The 20,849-nt window shown below is 38.1% G+C and overlaps 1 protein-coding gene across 12 annotated transcripts in view; it reads right to left on the reverse strand.

Moving 5' to 3' along the window:
- Nucleotides 1-1,159: 1,159 nt before the first annotated feature.
- osbpl8 (oxysterol binding protein-like 8) overlaps nucleotides 1,160-20,849 on the reverse strand; it is an 87,663-nt gene continuing 67,973 nt past the window's right edge. For 7 of the 12 annotated variants that reach the window (XM_030151081.1, XM_030151072.1, XM_030151073.1 and 4 more), the window contains 19 exons: nucleotides 20,651-20,752; nucleotides 19,900-20,103; nucleotides 19,172-19,256; nucleotides 16,958-17,123; nucleotides 16,638-16,863; nucleotides 14,971-15,155; nucleotides 14,011-14,092; nucleotides 13,786-13,884; nucleotides 12,824-12,920; nucleotides 12,570-12,668; nucleotides 11,380-11,477; nucleotides 11,109-11,114; nucleotides 10,529-10,618; nucleotides 10,306-10,442; nucleotides 8,784-8,969; nucleotides 6,214-6,367; nucleotides 4,242-4,344; nucleotides 2,660-2,765; nucleotides 1,160-2,571 (listed from right to left, as the gene is read on the reverse strand). In XM_030151081.1, the coding sequence (XP_030006941.1) occupies nucleotides 2,442-2,571; nucleotides 2,660-2,765; nucleotides 4,242-4,344; nucleotides 6,214-6,367; nucleotides 8,784-8,969; nucleotides 10,306-10,442; nucleotides 10,529-10,618; nucleotides 11,109-11,114; nucleotides 11,380-11,477; nucleotides 12,570-12,668; nucleotides 12,824-12,920; nucleotides 13,786-13,884; nucleotides 14,011-14,092; nucleotides 14,971-15,155; nucleotides 16,638-16,863; nucleotides 16,958-17,123; nucleotides 19,172-19,256; nucleotides 19,900-20,103; nucleotides 20,651-20,752 (2,355 nt within the window). In that variant the 3' untranslated portion in view covers nucleotides 1,160-2,441. The remainder of the gene's footprint in view (nucleotides 2,572-2,659; nucleotides 2,766-4,241; nucleotides 4,345-6,213; nucleotides 6,368-8,783; nucleotides 8,970-10,305; nucleotides 10,443-10,528; nucleotides 10,619-11,108; nucleotides 11,115-11,379; nucleotides 11,478-12,569; nucleotides 12,669-12,823; nucleotides 12,921-13,785; nucleotides 13,885-14,010; nucleotides 14,093-14,970; nucleotides 15,156-16,637; nucleotides 16,864-16,957; nucleotides 17,124-19,171; nucleotides 19,257-19,899; nucleotides 20,104-20,650; nucleotides 20,753-20,849) is intronic. The other 5 variants (XM_030151076.1, XM_030151084.1, XM_030151074.1 and 2 more) reach the window with 3 other exon arrangements.

Consider the following 20,849-nt stretch of genomic DNA (forward strand, 5'->3'; position numbering starts at 1 on the left):
GTACTCGAGTACATTTGGAATGGTTTACAATGATGATAGTAATATTATAAAAAGTCTATCTTCTCCTCCCACAAATTATTTTTACTAAAGTGTCTATTCTAGGTTTCTCCATCAACATGTGCGGCCCAAAGGCACTGGAAACACGAAGGGATGCTCTGAGTGACATAGGAGTGTTCGAGGTTTGTCCAGGGTCTTGTCTGGAGTCGGTTTTTAATCTTAAAAACCCACCTGATGTTTTGTTTATAGACATTACAGAGAAAAGTGCATATTCACTTGTTTGCCCAGACTTAGATAGAGGATAAACAGCCCATTTCTTCATGGGACAAATGAAGCTGGAAGCCAATTAGCTCAACTCAGCACAAAGACTGGAGACTGGCGGAAATCCAAAGTGTTCGAAAAACTACCTTCAAATACCGCTTCACATATTTAAACGACATATTGTTTGCATTTCAGTGTTTCTTCTATAATTATAACATGACGGTAGTGCTTTTTTGTCTCGTCTTTGATGTTCCATAATATTAAAAACCTAAATCATAAAATTTCTGAAACTATCTTGACTTGGTTATAGATAAGATTAAAACTACATTACAGTGTTTATATACATGTGTTTGCAGTGGTGGTGGAGGAAACACGACATATTCATTATTTAGTGCAAATACGTTTTATCTTCTCAGGTGTTGAGTGTGTTTTTATCTGGATGGAGTCATTTCTTTGCATTATGTTAACAAAAAGAGGCTTCCAGCAGATAAACCACACACACTGGAGAAAATCTAAATCTTACCAAGTGTATTTTTTCTCATTTTTAGTCCAAATATCTCATCATACTTAAAATAAGACATAATCACCAAAAGAGTAACTTGTGAGATATAAGAGCTTATTTTTAGACAATAGATTTAGATTGTTTTTTTGGCTTTTTTTTCTTAATTCAAGCAAAAAAATAATAAATCTGTCAATGGAACAAGTGAAAATGATCTTGGTAAGATTTTTTGAAATAAGATTTTCAAGATCTATCGTCTAAAAATAAGTTCTTATATCTCATTGAAAAGTTACTCTTTAGGTGATTATGTTTTATTTTAAGTGTGATGAGATATTTTGACTAGAAATGAGAAAAATACACTTGGTAAGGTTTTGATTTTTGCAGTGCACAGCTTGTGTTTTGTTAGATATCATTTTCGCACAGATTCAATGAACATATGGCTAACTGATCCCAGTCTTGATGCTAAGTGATGCTAAGTGGCTGCAGGTCATAGGTTTAACATCAACAACAAATGGAAGGTAAGTGTTTGTATCCTTATCCAGCCGAGCAAAAAAGTGGCAAATTTTGACTTCCTGGATTGAAAAATTGATCTTAAATTCCACGCATCTGTTGTATTCCATTTGCCATCCTAGGGCTAACCTCTTATTTCGGAGCAGTTTAATGAATGTAACTGTGCATCAGAATCCTTCACATGTGTCAAAAACCCCCATTCTTTGACCCTCTGTTGAAGCTCCAAACCTTCACAGAGCAGAAATGTGTAAGAATGTTGAGCTGATAACGTGATTTACAACACAGACATGACATTTCCAGTGCATTTGTGCATTAAGACAAAATACTGTACATAGAGCTAATCTCCTACCCACGCTCCTTTGTCTGTACATGCTACCTATACAATGTGTCAAACATCGGACTTATTCTTAAACACTGACTTTGTATGCAAAAGGTGGACTTATTGTACAGCAGAAATTATAGCTTCTGTTCCTTTAGACATTACATGTGTTATTTGACTTCTTGATCCGTATCCTACCGATATGAAAGTATTTGACGATAAAAAAATAAAAGTCACATATGTTGGACCACTTTGTTTTTCCTGTACTCTCCCTTATCGCCGCTTTTTGCTGCGAGCAGACAATCTATTCACAGAAAGACACATAAGCAAACAATCAAAACAATTTAAAAAAAAACATTAAAACTAAAGAGATTTTTAACATTACTATTAAAGTAATGGTACTGATCTCTGTGTGAAGATATTATCTGTCCTTACAGGTGAAATGTGAACCGACAGAGTAGTTTCATCCCATCAGAAAAAGACAAAAAAAACAAAAAACAAAAACAAACATCAGCTAAAAAAACGGCTCCTGTCTTTGCCTCTCACATCAAGGCAAATCAACAAGCTCCAGAGTGGCAGTCGAGACCTCATCACATCAAACTCACCTCAGTCTCTGGATCGCTGCAGAGTTTTGGAATGGAGCGGTTAAAAATAAATACACGGTTAAAAACGTCTCCGTTCCTTTAGAAAGTCTCATGTGACGATACAGTGAAAAAACAGAGAAGGAGAGAGTCGGAGGAGACTGGTGTAATTACTTAATGTGAGAGGTCAAAGTTCAAGTCCCCCTCTGCAACACGGTCTGTCGGGAGGGCGCCTGTGTGTTCGGAGCGTCGTCCTGTCTGGCTGCGACGGCTGCTACTTGAAGACGAAGTTGATGAGGACCTGGAGGAGGATGAGGAAAACGATGATGACGTAGTCGCGCTGTTGGAGGAAGGAGCTTCCCTCTGGTCGACCGACCGCACGACTCCGCAGCACGCTGATGCTCCTACACACACACAGAAACGACAAGTGTGTTAATGCGCAGCGCACGTCGTCTACATCCAAGTGTACAGAAGGAGTGGAGCAGCTCTCACCTGTTTATGTCCTCCTGCGTCTGCTTTATGGATTCAATGGCACTTTGAAGTTCACTGAGGTCGGCTCCTTTTTTCCTCAAACGACTGTTGTGTTTGCTTTTGTGTCCTGCAACGGAACGTTTCAGATGTTAAGTCCTATCCTACTCCTGATTATCATTAGTTAGGGGTGTAACGGTACAAAAAAATTTCGGTTTGGTACGTTTTCAGTAAGGGGGTCTTCGGTTCGATACATTTTCAATCTGTTTTCAGTACAGTGAGGGAGACCGATTTCATTAAAAAAAAAAAAACTTGAAATATAACCAATCTTCATGAAACAATGCCAGCACACTGCTCTTGTTTTGTCGACTTGTCTCTCTCCATTGACATAACTGACAGGAAATCTGAAATGCTCCTAAATCACAGACCTTAGAGAAGACGGAGGGTCTTCCAACTCTAGTTTTGTACCTGTGATGCTACTCTGAGCTGCCGTACTAGTTCACATTCAGCATGTGTATGGTGCGTGGACCGCTTAGATGTCTAGGATACACTGGAAAACATCTAAATCTTACCAAGTATATTTTTCTCCTTTCTAGTCAAAATATCTCATCACGCTTAAAATAAGATATAATCACCTAAAGAGTAACTTTTCAGTTAGATATAAGAACTTATTTTTAGATAATAAATCTTGAAAATCTTATTTCAAACACTCTTACCAAGACAATTTTCACTTGTGCCATTGGCAGATTTTTTGCTTGAATTAAGCAAAAAAAAATCTTGAATTAAGCAAAAAAAAAAAATCTGCCAATGGAACAAGAGAAAATTATCTTGGTAAGAGTTTTTGAAATTAGATTTTCAAGCTCAGATCTATTGTCTAAAAATAAGTTCTTACATCTCACTTAAAAGTTATTCTTTAGGTGATTACATCTTATTTTAAGTGTGATAAGATATTTTGACAAGAAATGAGAAAAATACATTTGGTAAGATTTAGATTTCTGCAGTTTATCAAATGTGGAAACTTAAGGCGTGTGTTTGCGTTCTTCAAATAGGCTACATGTATTCATTCGGTACACCTCTGTATTGTACTGAAGGCCCCAAACTGAAATGGTTCAGTACAAATGAGTGCACTGTTACACCCCTATCATTATTACATTCTTCATTCTGATGTTGCACGCAGAAACTGACTGAAATATTTAAATAAGTCTTTGATACACAAGTAGAGAAATAAATTCTCCCACAGATTCCAATAGTTGTTTTTGCAGACATATAGGAAAGATTACTGATAAAACTAGGACTTTTTCAACCTTTTTGTTACTATTGCAAGATGAAAAACTATGCAACAACAGTTAAATGTCCTCTAACATTAAACTGTGTTAAACATAGTGTGTGTTATGCTAATTGGACTCTTAACAGGTATCTGAGTGTGGGTTCATCAAAACAGCCTCTGAACATGACTGGGACTAACGTTGAGACGCCTGATTTACCATTTAAGGACCATTATCATCAGATGTGTGTAACCTGTGTGCAGATGGTTCATTTTTAACAACACACAGTCTACTTTTGGGATTCATTATCAAAGAAAAGAAGGTATTTGTGTGTGACTCACGTTCGCTGCCAGAGGAGTCCTGGCGGTCGGGTTCAGGTGAAGAGCAGCCGCTCTCTGGACTCTTGGGTTTGTCACTCTTGTGTTTCCTCTTTGGCACCGTTACCTAAAGACACACAGATACACACACACACACACACATACAAAGGGGAGCAGATCAATAAACAGGCCGCCACAAGCAACACATAGAAATAGTATAAATTAAAGTGTAAATGCAACTACATCAAAGTCTTGCTTGTTATGGTTATTCTCTTTCTCACACACACACACACACACACACACACACACACACACACACACACACTCCAGTAGAGACGGCATTGGTGCAGTGCAAACACTCATGCAAGGCATGCTGGTACATCAGTCAGCCATTTAAAATGTCCACAGATGACATGCAAACAGAATCCCCTGTGAACCAAACCTGCCAAGAGCTGAGAATATTCAAATGGTTTTGTGATTTAAGGATTCAACTGCAGACTGGATTACAGCTCTGTTCAGGGACTTTTTATTTTTTTAAGCTTTAAGGTCTTTGTCAGTTGGATCCACTGTTGCATAGTAACAAAGTAATAATACTTCACTGTTGTACTCAAGTATGTTTTGGGAGAATTTTACTGAGTACTTTTTATTCTGTTTACTTTCACTTTTACTTCAGTACATTTCCTAACTCAATCGCATACTTCTACTCCCATACATTTTTAATGCTCAGTATCGTTACAAACATTAAATTAAAGGATATTTGGTGTTTTCACCGCCGACATTATTATAAGTCAGGAAGATATTTGTCATTGGGCCTAATCGCGTAAAGAACAACTACAACTGACAGTCCACACCCAACCTGTCGGTAACGTAGTGTAATGTAGGCTCCATGTTTAGAGGTGCCACATAAACGTCATAGTTTTTCTTTATTTTTTTAAATTCTGACCTTTCTAATCCCAGCAGTAGCCTACTCCTGTTTTGGTTTTTGAGGTGTGTGATGTAAGCTTCATTTTCAATATTCTGACTGTCTTTTACTTTACCATGTTTTAAAATCCTGGATAAACTTAATAATACTCTGAATTCTGACTGACTTTGGTTGATATTAACATTTACTTGTACTTTTGCTTTCATTACTTCAGTACATTTAATTGTAGATTACTTGATATACTTAAGTACAGTAAATACTAGATACTTAAAAGACTTTAATTTGAGTAATATTTCAGTTGGTGACTTGAATTTCTACCAAAGTAATTTCTTGGTATGGTACCTGTATTTCTACTCATGTGACTTTTTAGTACTTTATACAACACTGGCTGGATCATGAAACACTTTTATGATATAGTATACTTATAATGCATTTAAACATATATATATGTATATATATATATATATATATATATATATATATACATATATATATATATATATATATATATATAGTCTGAGAACACAACTTATACACAGTACAAATACTACTAATGAAATCTCATGTATGGATGAAGGTGGGTTTGTCTTTTATTAGGATCTAGTGATTAACTCTTGCTTTAATACTTGGCAGTTGGCTACTTTGAAAAACACTACAAACAGACGAGCAGTCTTCAAAGCTGAGGAAAAGGACGAGAACAGACACAGGCGGCGGTGAGTAGGATGTGGCGGAAGCCCTGAGGCGACCGGATGCTGGTGGTGTGGGTTGGTCTGTCCATGTGATGAATGATGTCAAGACTTTGTGTGGAGGCATGCATGCTGACATGGACACACTGCTGCCACTTCACGCTCCTTTTTCCCCATACACAGAAAGTAACAGGCGGCGAGGTAAAAACAAAGAGCAGACGCAGTGAGTGGAAACCCGTTAGGGAGCTGAGGCGACGGCGGCGTGACAGCACAGCGATGAGGACACACAGAGACGGACTGACACTGACAATGGAGACGATGCACCAGGTGGCTCAGGCAGCAAGATGCGATGGCGTTTTGTTTTTGAACGACGATCGGGACAACCTACCTGGCACTTGCAATTGTCCCTCCGCGGCCCCTGGTTACTCAGACTAATAAGACTGCCAGAACGTACCATAGGGGTGCGGTGTCGGACCTTGGTCTGGATGCAGCCATCTTTCTCAAACTGGATCAGATCATTTAGTGGATCCCAAGGCCTTGTGCTGGAGAAGGGAGACAGGGAAAAGCCACAAAGAAGGAATATTAACACAACACTGACAATAAGTTAGGTTTTCCTGTTAATTTTTTTTATCCTATTCAATCATGCTGCACAAAGAGTGACATGGATAACTGTGTTTCATTCTGATCATGTCTAATGACGGAATGACAATGAAGCTGAGTCTGAGTAAGTGAAAACAGAGTCAAAATAGTATCAGCAGACTTGATTTGTCTACTTTGTCCACCACTATAGACTAGGACAAGTCCTGTGTGGTCTAAAATCTTGAATAAATTAGTTTGTAGCTGGTGCACTGGTTCCACGCTAGAACCAAAAATAAGTTAACCCTTTCATGCATGGTGGTCACTACAGTGGACAGCTATTCTCCAGCTGTTCTCTTGTATATTCATGGATTTGTTGTTTTAGTTCCATATCAGCCAACACAGTGGACACTCATGTATTATCCTATACACTGGCATTCATACCATTACTGTAACTTTACTGTTCTAGATAAACCTGATCTGCACTAACATGTTTGAGTGTAAAAAAAAATTGCTAAGTGTTATTAGACTGTAATTAACAGTTTTGTTTTGTTTTTATAATTTTTTTTCATATTATCTCCATGTAGGTATGTTAAAATGTGAGAAAACATCAGATTAGCAACAATAAAAATATTTTTATTTCCAATCCAATGTTATTCATAAAGCACTTTAAAACAACCACAGTGGACCAAAGTGCTGTACAGAAGAATAAAAGCACAACACAAATTACAAATTATTACAACTTATTAATTATTTCATAGTTTTTTCCACAGTATATCAGCAAATACATGTTTCTTTGCTTCTAAAATTAAATACATGGTGTCCAGCTGAGTGGACATTTTTGTAACTACATGAAAAACAGGTTCATAAAAAATCCATTGCATTGTATTTTTTTAATGCCTAAAAAGGACTAAAGACAGGAATAAAAAAAAAAGGTATAAAAAAATCTTGATTAAGGTTCTCATAATTCATGCATGAAAGGGTTAAAATCACTTGACCTAGTATGTTAACCAAGATAGGATGAAACAACGGCAACGTTCTAAAACAACAAATGGGTGGGAAAAAAATGCGCTGCTCATTAAACCTAGTGTTTGATCAAGTTCCGGTATGTACCGTGTTCAAGGAAAAGTTAAAAAGTAGCTCAAGAAACAGCAAGTAGACTGGTGTTACTTGAAAGCAAGAAGTAGTAAAAACATGCAAAGACTAGGAGAGTGTGTCATGTGGATAGACTACCACAGGGGTGTCCAGATCCGGTCCTCCAGGGTCAGTATCCTGCATGTTTTAGATGTATCACTCTTCCAGCACACCTGATTCAAATGATAGGCCTATGATAAAGCTCTGCAGAAGCTTGATAATGACCTTCAGGTGTGCTGGAAGAGGGAAACATCTAAAACATGCAAGATAGCAGCCCTCAAGGACCAGGACTGGACACCCCTGCACTAACATGTTACCATATTGTAGTGGGTTATAGTTGTGTATTATCCTTTGTTAAGGTCACATTCCTGATGAAAATGGTTCCACTCAAAACCGGTTCCAGGAATTTTGAGCAGCGCCGTTTCAAGAACCAGAAATAACTTGATGGAAAGGCCTTGAAGGTCGACATCACACTTGCAACTTTATTAATTCACCACCAGATGGCACTACATCACTATGAGCACCAGAATAGAAAATGGGATAGCCCATGGTGAATGTTTTTCTTAGAACAAGCAGCTTTTAACCCATGAAGACCCAAACCTCCACCGACGACCAAAACCATCTACTGATCTAAAATGTTTAATAACTTCTGATTAACTAATCCTACCAATACATGTAAATATTGTTGTAAAATGCAGTTTATTATCCTTTCACGGTCATCAGATATGACCCATTTGGACATTCAGAGGCTCCGTAGTGAACGTGGAAACATCATCATTTTCTACAACATTGATTCACTAGTAAAACCCATGGAGTTGGATCAATGACAGTGGATGGAGATGCTTGTTTTTATGTTCAGTTAATGATATCCTTGCTGAAAAAGTCACATTTTCTTCAGTTTTCTCTGTTTTTGTTATAATACCCCTCAACTTTAATCTGAGCTTTTATGAACATCTACATGATCAGTGAATTAAATATAGGAAAATACATAATTTAAACTACAAAATGCAAAATAAGGAAGATAATATTACAGTCAATGGTGATAAATCACTTAAGAAAGGTTAAATACAGAGAAAAACTCATTTGGGAACTGCAACAAAAGTAGCACTGGGTCTTTATGGGTTAAGGTTCTAAGATGGCCCTAGAAGAGACAAAGAATGTCATTATGCATATATGGATATGAGAATGAACAGTTCACACACACACACACACACACACACACACACACACACAATAACAATTCCTTACTCTGCATATCTGTAATGCCACTCTCCAGTGACGGGGTCCTGCTCAAACAGTGCAGGGATCCACTCCTCACATTTGGCTTTGCGCTCACGAGCAGACTTCCTCTGAGCTTCCTCCAGAATGAACTTCTCATTGGTGGCCTCGGTCTGGTCCTTGTTATTGATGGCCCGGGTCACATGCTGCCACAGTCTGACAGACACAGAGGACAGGGGATTTATTTACTCCGAGAAAAGACAGAATCGGTGCAACTCAAAATTCAGAAAAGATCAAGGTACATAAGGGTGGTGGGGGATTAGGCTGGGTGGATAAAACAACAACTATATATTGCAAAATAACTTTTCCTTGGTAGAAATATGAGACATGCTCGATACAATTTCGACAGAATTCATCCCTCCATGTTTTGACAGACATGAGAACAGCCAATCATAATTAAGTAGTGCTGCACTGAACCAATCACGCTAGAGCCACGTCAAATTACGTTGACACACACAGCACAGGCATAAGAGCAGCCGCAACACACACACATTAATGTTTAGACTGCAGTGGGATGTAATGAGTGTTCCTTCGGGAGAAAATGTGACCGGGTTACTGAAAAGTAGGGTGCAATTAGTTTCGGTTCAGGGCCTTCAATACAATACGGAGGTGTACCGAATGAACACATGTAACCTGTGTGAAGAACGCAAACACTCACCTTTCCTTAAATTTCACTTTCGGTTTACACCAGTTACGGCAGTTATGGAACGCACACCTACATATATACCCCCGGTATCCAGATGTTATGTTTTTCACATTGAGTTTCTTCATTTTGTAAAAACCCTGAATCTCTTAAAAAAAGAAAAATGCCTGCAAACTTTTTAATATGGTTGAAAAATATGACTTACAACAAAAGCCCAAGCCTGTTTAACTTTATTTGTTATGAATTGTTTTGTTTTTTTATCTCTTCTATGCCCTCTGTACCCCCTCCTAATCAGATCTGTAAAAGAATGTACGCCATGAATGTTTTGTACATTAAACTTGATGATGATAATAATAAAAAAAAATAAAAAAAAAAAAATTAAAAATACCCTCGATATTGTTTGGTGAAGATGGTCTCTTTTGTTTGTGTTCTCTTTTAAAACTTGAAAGTTTTTACCTGCTAGTCAGACTTCTAGTTTAGTTTTAAATATATGGACCTCTTTTATTTATCTGAAACAGTTGTATAATGTTCTTCAGCACATCTGTCATGTTCAACCTCTGACAGAAAATAAATCCTATTTATCAAATCATATTTAAATCAAAAATAACCTTCTGTTGTCTACGAACTAATGAGTAACAGAAAATTTATGCTTGACAAAAATAGTGATTTGATTTAAATCGTGATACATATCAATATCATCTGATATGGAAAAAATTATCATGATATGATTTTTTTCCATATAACCCAGCTTTAAGGGAGACGATCGTGTCCATACCAGGACAAACACGGACACTAATAGAAGTCATTCATGTGTTGATCTGCTGTGGTTTCCATGGTAACGACGTGCACCTTTCTGACTCGAACTCTCCCTGTTCCTCAGGTGGGACTGTGCAGCGCGTCAGCCGACTCTGCCTCAGGTCGGGTGTCGGATTAAAGAAGGTGTCCATCGTCCCCGTCTTCTTGTCATTGATGAAGATCTCACTGTCCTGTGAGAGGAAAATCAGAAACACTCATTGAACTGAACTACGCATATTGTCCAGATTTGACGGTTCTATAATGGTATGTGCCATACCCAGTGTCCTTCTAGTGTAGCCAACACCTCTTTTCCCAGCTTGATCTTTCCAGAGATCTGATTGACACTGTCACTGCTGCCCAGGAATGGCTGGAGGAGACGACGGAAGAGGCAGGAGAGCAGGAGAGGGGAAAACGGAGTAAAAGGTAGACGCCAGGAAGGGATTCAACAGGAAATAAGGGCGAAATTGGGCCAGAGCGGCAGATGACAGAACAGTAACAGAAGCATGAAGAAAGGTACAGAAAAGAGACGTGAGAAAGAAAGGATAAGAAGACATCAAGAGAGGGAGAAGGAGATACACGAACACATACAGTTTACTTTTATCATTATTGTAGAGGAAAGTCCTGTGCTTTAGATCTCATTTTAAATGGCTGTAGGAGTACATGCATAGTCTATTATTCACCCTTTACCTCCATTAATATACCACTAAAAGATATGCCACTGTGAAAATAATCATCTACAGCTTCATTTAATTACACATAATGATTCCAGTGTTACAGCTGAAGATCCAAACACATGACGAGGTATGGTATATTTCAACTATGACTGTAAATATTACTCTGCTTGCTTTGACATGTACCTGCCGCTAGATCATGATGGGATAAGGCAGGTGATGATATGAGGATGGGACGTTTTTAAGGTGGGAAAAGCGATGGAATGGGAATGGTGGATTTGGTGGTGGTGTAAGGAAGGCAAAGCAAAACAAAATAAAAAATCAAAGTCATGTGAGGAAAAAATAAGCATTATCCCCCGAGATTATTATCACTTAAACGTTGTAAATGACTCATTTTGTTAGTAAAGGATGAAAAGGTCAGTGGATAATTATGTTAAAGTAGTAAAGTGAGCTATACCTTGAGTTTGAACTCCAGCTGAGCACTGTAGCCTGTTTTTTCACAGGCGATGGTGATGGAGCCCCCCAGCTCTAGCGTCATGGTGCCGTACAGGATCCCTACAAGATTTGCACAAAAAAATCTCACTGAGCACAAATTACAGAAACATCTACTAATACTCTACTGAGACATACGCACACTAGTTTACTTGTGGATTGTTTGCTATTAGGCCAGATGCAGCGGTGACACGGACACATTTCATGTTCAATAAGTTCTGTATTTAAACTGAATACCTTATCTCCATGTTTAATACATGTATGAATAGGTTTCAGTAAGTACTTTCATATGACATGTTACAATTTACAGAAATAAAAGTTTGGGGTAAAAATACTTAACTTACTGCTGCGTGACAAAGGGACTCAAAATTAACATCTTTTTTTTTTTGTCAATTCACACAAATGTACAAAACATGCTGTTCTCATAATAAATTGATTCCAAATGAAACATAAGGCTTTAGCTATGATGTTAAACTACAGTTGTTTAAATAATAAGTTTTTATGAACACAAATATGTTGTGACATGGGGACAGCAGTTTATACCTTTGTTCAGTAGTCAGAATAAAAGCTAAAACACTACAAATGTGCTAATAAACTTTTATTGAACATATAACCAACCAACTGACAAATAATTGGTTTGTACATAACCTTTCTATATTCTTGCACTGTTGAATAATTAGTTCGTACAGATTCAGAGACTTTTAAAAATCACTTATACAAGCAAGAAAACATATTATCATTAAAGTTAATGGTGCATTTACATATTTCAGTCCTTTTTTTTCTACAAGTGATACTGAAATTTTGTAAACAGTTCCATAAAATACAGTTCTTAAGCTAAAAAATGAGCCTATTTGAGAAATGATAGGTCAAACTTTCACTTGCTTGATCTGACCCTAGTCTGTTATTCTCTCCAAAACAACACATGAAATTAGAAAAAACTACTGAGAAGGTCTTTTGTGTACTGCTGAACACAACTTGCAGAATGAGCACAGACTTTTTAGTGCAGTTATAGGTGATATTTGATGTTGTAACTATACTGCTCAGTTTCATCTCTGCCTTTGAACAGTATTGATTGTCCATTTCTCCTCTCCAGCGGATGTCAAAGCCACATAAAAGCACTACTGCGGTGTGAGGAAGAACAGGATTTACTCTGACCTTTGCAGTGAGCGTAGGGCATGTTCATCACATAATCCTCTCCTCTGTTGAGAAAGGTGAGCCGAGCCTCTCCGTCTAATATCGCCGACAGCGAGTTTCCTACAAATAAGAACAATGCGTCAGTGGACAGAAAAGCTGAAGCAGCAAGGAAATAATTAACCCACAGCTGAGTGGGTAAGTGTATGTTTTAATCAAATACTGGTCCCTGAGGAACAGTTTATTGGATCAAATAATGTGCATGTGTGTGTTCCTACCATAGAACTTGGACTTGGCGAGGATGCTCCCACTGAGGCAGAATCCGTCCTTTCTGTTGCTTACATAGAAGGCCGACACTGGAGGATGATGGGATACCTGAGGTAACAACAGCGACTCAATTAGACAAACGTGTTTACACAGTCAGAAATTAGAAAAGCAAAATAAAATAGAACAGAAACAATTGAGCAGCATCTTTCTCAGCAGTCATAATAAAAGGCTGATGCTCCATGCTATTCTGTTTGTTAACCGTTAGGATCACATTGGCTCAAATCTGAAAAAATCTTACTTTGCTGATCTAAAATCAGTGACAATCAGCCAAAGATTCATCCAATTACAGACTGCCTACAATTATTACCCCGCCCCTCAAAAGAGGAGGCAAGTGGTATTGTTTTTGGTTCAGTTTGTTTGTTTGCTAACACTCTAGCAGCAAAACTATTGGTTGAATTCATACGAAGGGAAAAGTAGGTCAAAGTTTAAATTTTTTATGAATTTTTAAATCTTTTTTTTCCCCATTTACTTATCATGGGTGAAATTTCACATGTCTGTAGCAGCAAAACTATTGGTTTTATTCATACCAAACTGGGTTTACTAATTACCAGTGACCCAGAGTACATGTCATTATATTTTGGTAGGTCAAAGGTACTATTTTTCTATGAATTTTTAACATCTTTTTTTTTTCTCCCATTTACTTGTAATGGGCGAAATTTCAAATGTCTATAAAAACATCAATTTTGTTTCAATTTATTTCAAACCTGGCACATATATAGAGGCACTTGATATGCTGACATCAGGACACACATAAACATGATGACATCAGCTGGATCAATGCCAAAATAAGCTACAATATGTGCAAGGGGTGGGGTTTGTTGTGCCTGGCACCACTTGTTTCTTAATGTGAATATTCTGTTACATGCCAAAAACCTCCAAAAAAAAATCATACATGATTGCATGATAATGGTACCTGTTCTGCAATGTAGAAGGTTTTGCTGTTGGTCTTTTGGTGGAGCCACATGCAGCGGTACGTTTCTCCTATAATGGGGTTGTATGGCTTCTTCAACCCCTGTCATGAACAAACCAACAATACATTATTTTAGTAAAACATATCATATGTACAGTCAGTATGTGCACTTTGAGCGGTCCATTTGGGGTCAGTCATGGTTTCTGGATGCATATTGAACCTACTGACCTTTGGTTTCTTGTAAAACCCGGAGATGTACCACTTCACCACCTTCTTCATTCGGTTGTAGGCGTTTTCTTCGACAGCAGCCCTAAGAGCAAAAAATACAAAATACAGTTCAAATGATACTGACACTCCTGTGTATCCCAAAATGTTAAACGCTGTTGACGGAGCACAGCAGCATCTACAACAACATGTAAAGACATTGTTAAAGCCCCTCAGTGGAGACTCCCTATTGCACCGGTGCATGCTGTGGATGACACAGGGGGCAATTAAGAGTCTGGTTTAGACCAGCTCTAAATGTTAAGTGCCATGAGATAACTTTTGTTTTGATGTGGCGCTATAGCAATAAAATTTGATTGATTGAAATTTGAATTATTTATCAATTTACTGTCATTCAATATAATTTCTTCTAAAACTGCCCATGAATCAAATTTATCTTGTATTGAATTTAACTGGAAATTATTGTTCTACTGATTTCTAAGCTGCTCTCTTGGCCAGGTCACATGAGGCACTTTTTTATTTTTAACAGTGGCATTCTTAATTTTTTCTACTGGTCAAAAAAGGTGTATGCTAACAAAAAATAGTCTATACTGTGTCAGGTTGTGCACAAAAAAACACCCAGATTATAGACGTTTGTCTAGATTCTCAGTCATCTAGGTCATGGCAATCCTCGATCAGTTAAATCAAAAGCAACTGGACTTCTTTTTTTTTTTTTTGTAGAAGTCCAGTTAGTTTTGATTTCACTGATCGAGGACTCCAGATTATAAATGATAGAGGTTATAGATCCAGAAATTATAGAAGATTTAGCAAGATGTCTGTGTAGGTTCTCATTTGCCCAGGTCATCATTCTTGGTAGTTCTTCTCGGTTCAACTGGACTGTAGTTCTTTGGAACTAAACTTTTCAAAAGAACTAAACCAGTTCAGTTGAACTGAGAAGAACTACCAAGGAAAATACAGAAGACTTACTCTGAGAGAAAGTCTGCGTGGTAGTAGTAGTCAGAGAGTTTGTCCAAAAAGGACCTTGGCTCCAGGATGAAAGTGGGCAGGACCACCTTAGACAGGTCCATACCAGGCCGGACCTGTTTCAGCAGAGTCCAGATCAGAGACTTATTCTCCTCTGATACCGTTTCTGTCTGAGCAGCCTCGCCAGCCTGGACAGGGAAACACAATCAGTGGTTGAGAAGTTACATACACTGTTTGTCTGCAGTCACAAAGACACAGAAACAGACACTGTGTGCATTGAAATGTTTGTGTAAGTGCAAAGAACGGTTTCAAATCAGTTCCAACTATAAACATTTCGTCTCAGCTTCAGTAGGTGTTTAATTATATCTGCTAGCTGTGAAAGTCATATTTTATCAGTATGGAGATGCGTATTAGCACTTTCACACTCGCCATCACATCATCACAGTCCCTTGCAGACTTCCACGCACACCCACCCACGCAAGCTGTGATCAAAGCTGGTCTGTATTACAGCTTTCTTGATAACCCCAGAAGAGGAACATGCTAATTTCTTCTGATTATGCAGAAAACTTCATAAGAACCCTTTACATCTAAAGTTTTAATTCAAACTAATGTAGCCCTGTGTGCTTGCCTCTTGCTGGATTTGTGGACTTGTGGCTAGGTGCGATGTAAATGCAAGAAACAGTACCAAAGAGGGACTGGTTATAAATAAAGAACTACATATACACTGAACAAAAATATAAACGCACGACTTTTGTTTTTGCTCCCATTTTTCATGAGCTGAACGCAAAGATCTAAAACTTTTTCTATGTACACAAAAGACCTATTTCTCTCAAATATTGTTCATAAATTTGTCTAAATCTGTGTTAGTGAGCACTTCTCCGTTGTCCTTTGCTGAGATAATCCATCCACCTCACAGGTGTGGCATATCAAGATGCTGATTAGACAGCAGGATTATTGCACACGTGTGACTTAGGCTGGCCACAATAAAAGGCCACTCTAAAATGTGCACTTTTACTGTATTGGGTGGTCCAGGGGGGTCAGAAAACCAGTCAGTATTTGGTGTGACCACCATTTTCCTCACACAGTCTTCTTCATGAATTCTCTGAAACAGCTTTGGAGATGGCTTATGGTAGAGAAATGAACATTCAATTCACAGGCAAAAGCTCTGGTGGAGATTCCTGAAGTCAGCATGCCAACTGCATATTCCCTCAAAACTTGTGACATCTGTGGTATTGTGCTGTGTGATAAAACTGCACATTTTAGAGTGGCTTTTTATTGTGGCCAGCCTAAGGCACACCTGTGCAAAAATCATGCTATCTAATCAGCATCTTGATATGCCACACCTGTGAGGTGGATGGATTATCTCAGCAAAGAAGAAGTGTTCACTAACACAAATTTAGACAGATTTGTGAACAATATTTGAGAGAAATAAACCTTGTGTGTACACAGAAAACATTTTAGATCTTTCAGTTCAGCTCATGACAAATGGGAGCAAAAACAAAAGTCGTGCATTTATATTTTTGTTCAGTATATTTTGATGAAAGCTATGTTGTTCCACAGGTTATTTATTACAAAAAACATTTGCTATAACAGCACAACAAAGCTGTAAACACACTGGATATGCAATGTTTTTTTCTTGTAATGAATTATTGTGCATATCTATTCCCCACCTCTCCCAGTTCTTCATGAGACTGCTCCAGGTACGGGGTCTCCCGCAGGTGTTCGTTGGGGTCCAGGTCTATGTAGGAGTCATCTTGACGCTCTGACGTGTCGCTGTCACTCTCCTCACTCTTCTCCAAACCTTCTGGGTCTGACTCCTCATGGTCCTGCTCACCTTCCCGGTCTGACTTGTCTGAGTACAGGTCTGGGTCTTTCAAATGGTCGCTGTCATTAAACCTAGAAGTGGAGGCATTAAGAAGGCAGACCATTTAAAAGAGAGAACATAGCTTTACAGTAAATAGTGTGGTTAAAGGTTTGATTACAAACTTACTGGAATCCGTGCATGTTGTGGGCTCGCAGGAGGCTGTAGAAGTTAATGGAGTGTTCTCCACCACTACCTACTGTGCTCATGTCCTCCTTGCCCTCACGGATCATGGTCCTCTTCAACAGGCTGGAGCACTTCAGGGCCAACTCTAAGGCATCCATCCAGCATCGACCTGGGAAAGAGATTCACATATGTCACAAACACAAGGATCAAATTCATTTTCACATTAAGAACATAGCACAGCTAGTATTCAGCCTCCGCAATAGAACCTAGATAGCACTAAAGCATGATTTGCACGGCATGTTTTTTTTTTTTTTTTTAACCTTTATTTCAAAGATTAAGTTAACAAAGATTAAACATACAAACAACAAGGCCACAAGAACTTAAAACAATCTTAACATACAAATAAAAACAAATACATACACAGTGATTCTTGAACATTAGTTCTTTTTAAAAAGTTCTTCAGATAGTCTGACAGTTTTATCACATTTGGGGGAGTCTATAAGCTTAATACCGCATATGTACTGTTAAAATTCAACCAGGAGTCGATTTGCATGGCATGTATGTTTTACGGTTCTTCGGTTTTTCTTTCTTTTTCGACACTGACAAAAACTCAAAAACTATCAGGTTAAAATGATCCTGTTTATTCACATTTGTTTACTTCGGTTCCTTATACCATTTATTGGTTTATTTATCTTAGGGGAAGTTGACTAGCACAACAGAAAACATGAGGAGACAGTATGTATTACAAGGACTCCAACTGTATAAGTGCTTCGGGCTAAGGGATTATTATGTGAATATGCTTCCAAGAGATGGGTGTGTCAGGAAACTTCTCAGCATGCAGTGAGGAAAAAGATTCACTGCCAAGTCTCATTAAGTCCAATTTTTTGTGCATTCTTTCATCATTAGTGCTGTTAAAGTTAATTACAAATCCCATTTGTATTGCCATAATGTTATGCATGTTTTTTATCATAAATAAACACATCGCACATAATGTTGTTGTATCATTTTAATTTGGATAACTACAAATATTTTAAGGGCTTCAAATAATCCACACATTCTCATCTAGCGTCAATATTTCTCCGACAACAGGAGTCATTTTGACAAGGTGTGAATGGACAGTTTTTATTGGACTGTTCCAGCACCAGGAGGGACTATGTTGATGGCCTTAGATGTTTCAGCACCATGGACAGACACACAGATCAGACACACACCTACACATAAAACCAGCCACCTGGTTCTGACCTCAATAACACTCTTATTTATTTTGCTGCATTTATAACTTACCCTCAGTGTTATTGCAGACATCATTATAGAAACTGTCTTTCATTAACTCCACAAAGGAGGCTGTGTTGTCAGCAGGATTATGCTGCACCCACCATTGTTAAGGATAAAGCGTAGGCTAATTGTCTGTACTGTCATTTCATGCATTTGGTACTCAGTGGAAGTTTCATCTTAAAGGGCTCATATTTTGCTAAACCCACTTTTATTAGTCTTTGGTACATTTATTTGTGTATTTGTGAGACCTTAATAGTTCAAAAAGTTTGAATTTGAACCCTCCAGATGCTGCAAAGCTATCTTTCATTCATTTGGGCAAAAATTCAGCAGGTTTCTACAACCCGTTTTAATTCCTTCTTAATTTGTTACATCTATAACTAGTTACATCATGACATTTCCACATATAAGGTCAAGACTTCCGACGAACATTTCTCAGAGTATGGAGATACTACTACTTTCTGTGCAATATCATTCTGACCACAATACTGTGCAATTTTTTAAAATTTCATACTGTATATATAACTTACTTTATCTTATGACACATTCATTTTTTACTGAAATCTGTTGTTTTAATGCTTTTTATCCTATGTATATGTTTGCACTAAAGGAGCTGCTCTTAAATCTCATTGTACATGTGTATAGTGAAAATAAAGACATTCTATCTTCTATCTAGCAGCACGGTCAACAACCTGGAGGGGCTGGGGTGTGAAGTGGCTCATTTGCATTTAAAGGGCCAGTGCTCAAAATGACCTTTCTGGTGTCATTACTCAGAAATAGGATTGAAGATGGACCCGTAGAGTTTAATTAATGAAGAATTCAGACTCAAGCAGAGAATTTACAGTTTATGTAGACCACTGGGAAATGTTGTAAAATGCATAATTCCATTTAAAAAAGCAAAATATGTCCTTTAAGTCGCAAAGAAAATTGCAAACTGCCTCTTACCATCAGACTCTGAGGCAGCGCGGAAGATGAGGTGGCTGCTGGGTAATGGTTGGGTAATGGAACCCACTGCCTCTCCTTTAGGACCCTGGTAACAACAAGAGGAAAATCAGTGGGTGTTTATTTTGGATCAGCATCTTTTCTTTAGAGGTGTTTTTTTTTTAATCCTTTGTGAGTTCATCATTTCACCTGCAGTGTTTGTGTTTCATTTTGTAGTTTTTAATTCAGACTACATTAGCCCACAGAGTATGTTATTATGTTTGAGTAGCGAAACAAGATGAATGAGTGAAGTGTTTATTTCAGCGTTGCAGTGGACAATGGGGAAAGCAGAAAAGCTGCCATATAAAACACAGACTGCTAATTGTAATTCAAGTCCTTTCATGGTGCAAACAAATGGGTAAGCACTTGAAATACGAGGTCAGTGATGAATACCAAATAACAGTTGGAGCGGATGACTGAAAATACAACAACAAATGGAAAATATGCACTGCCAAATGTGAAAACGGCTGACTGGATGTATAATTTTCTGTGCTCAAGGACAGAGACAATGGACTGAAGACCAATTTGTAATTCAAAAAACATTAGACAGCAACTTATTGAGTGTTTATCTGAATATTCCATGTTCATCAACTCAGTGCCCTTATATTTGCCTTATGTTTGTGATAATACTTGTAATGTTCCATAAATACATCAAACTGTTGATACTTCTATATTTTCAAGAGTACACTGACCTTGACAGCCCAGATGGACTGTTCCAACGGGTGAAAGAGCTTGAAGCAGAAGCCATCCTTCTTGGAAGGCCTCTCGATCAGCTCACAGGCATTGAGCAGTACTGTTCCCACCCACTGGCCGTTTTTGTGGGTTTTATAGATGAGAAGGACACCTGGTTTCAGCACACACCACAACTTGGTCCAACTTTTTAAAGTACCCCGGATCTAGACACATACAAACACAAGACACATATGAAACAGCTCGCCCAAAACTTTCTTTGTACATTTACATAGTGGCACGAAATTAGTTGTTTATCTGAACCATTTGATTTGTTTCCTTCAACCAGATGAGAAACAAAACACAGTCATTTTGTGAGTCAAGTATTTAACCCCTTCATGCAGTATACCATCTGCCAACAGGCAAAGTGTAGATTACTAGATGACAGGAAAAACATATTCACACATGTATGCCAACTGCAATACAACTCTTTATTTTAGTATGAATTGTAATTTTTCCTGAAAATTGCAAAAAAAATGTTGTTAAAAAAAGGGGGTAGTAGGGGTCTTTATCAAACAAGTATGTTTCCTTGCATCTGGAGAATTTGAATTCAAGGCTTCTCCGTAGCACCACTGTGGTTTATTTATGATTGGGTATTGTGACACCATTTATGTAATTTGCAGCTCTGGCTATTTAGATACTGAAATTGGCCAGACTAACATGATTTCACTCATGTTTTGATAACTGTGCAGATGTAATGACAAACACACCCACCTTCAGCCAGTCGGCCATGACAATGACAGAGGGATCGGTGATGGTGCTGAGCAGCTCCTTGGTTGCCCTTTTCTTTTCTTCCCTGTAGTTTTTCTTCTGCACCTACAATGTGCACAGAGAGAAGAGGAGCGCCAATAGTAACCTTCATCACTTCTTTTCTTTCTGAATAACGTCTGGCCACAAATGGTTGGACAAACTG

The sequence above is a fragment of the Sphaeramia orbicularis genome, chromosome 12 (genome assembly GCF_902148855.1).
Source record: "Sphaeramia orbicularis chromosome 12, fSphaOr1.1, whole genome shotgun sequence".
NCBI lineage: Eukaryota > Metazoa > Chordata > Actinopteri > Kurtiformes > Apogonidae > Sphaeramia > Sphaeramia orbicularis.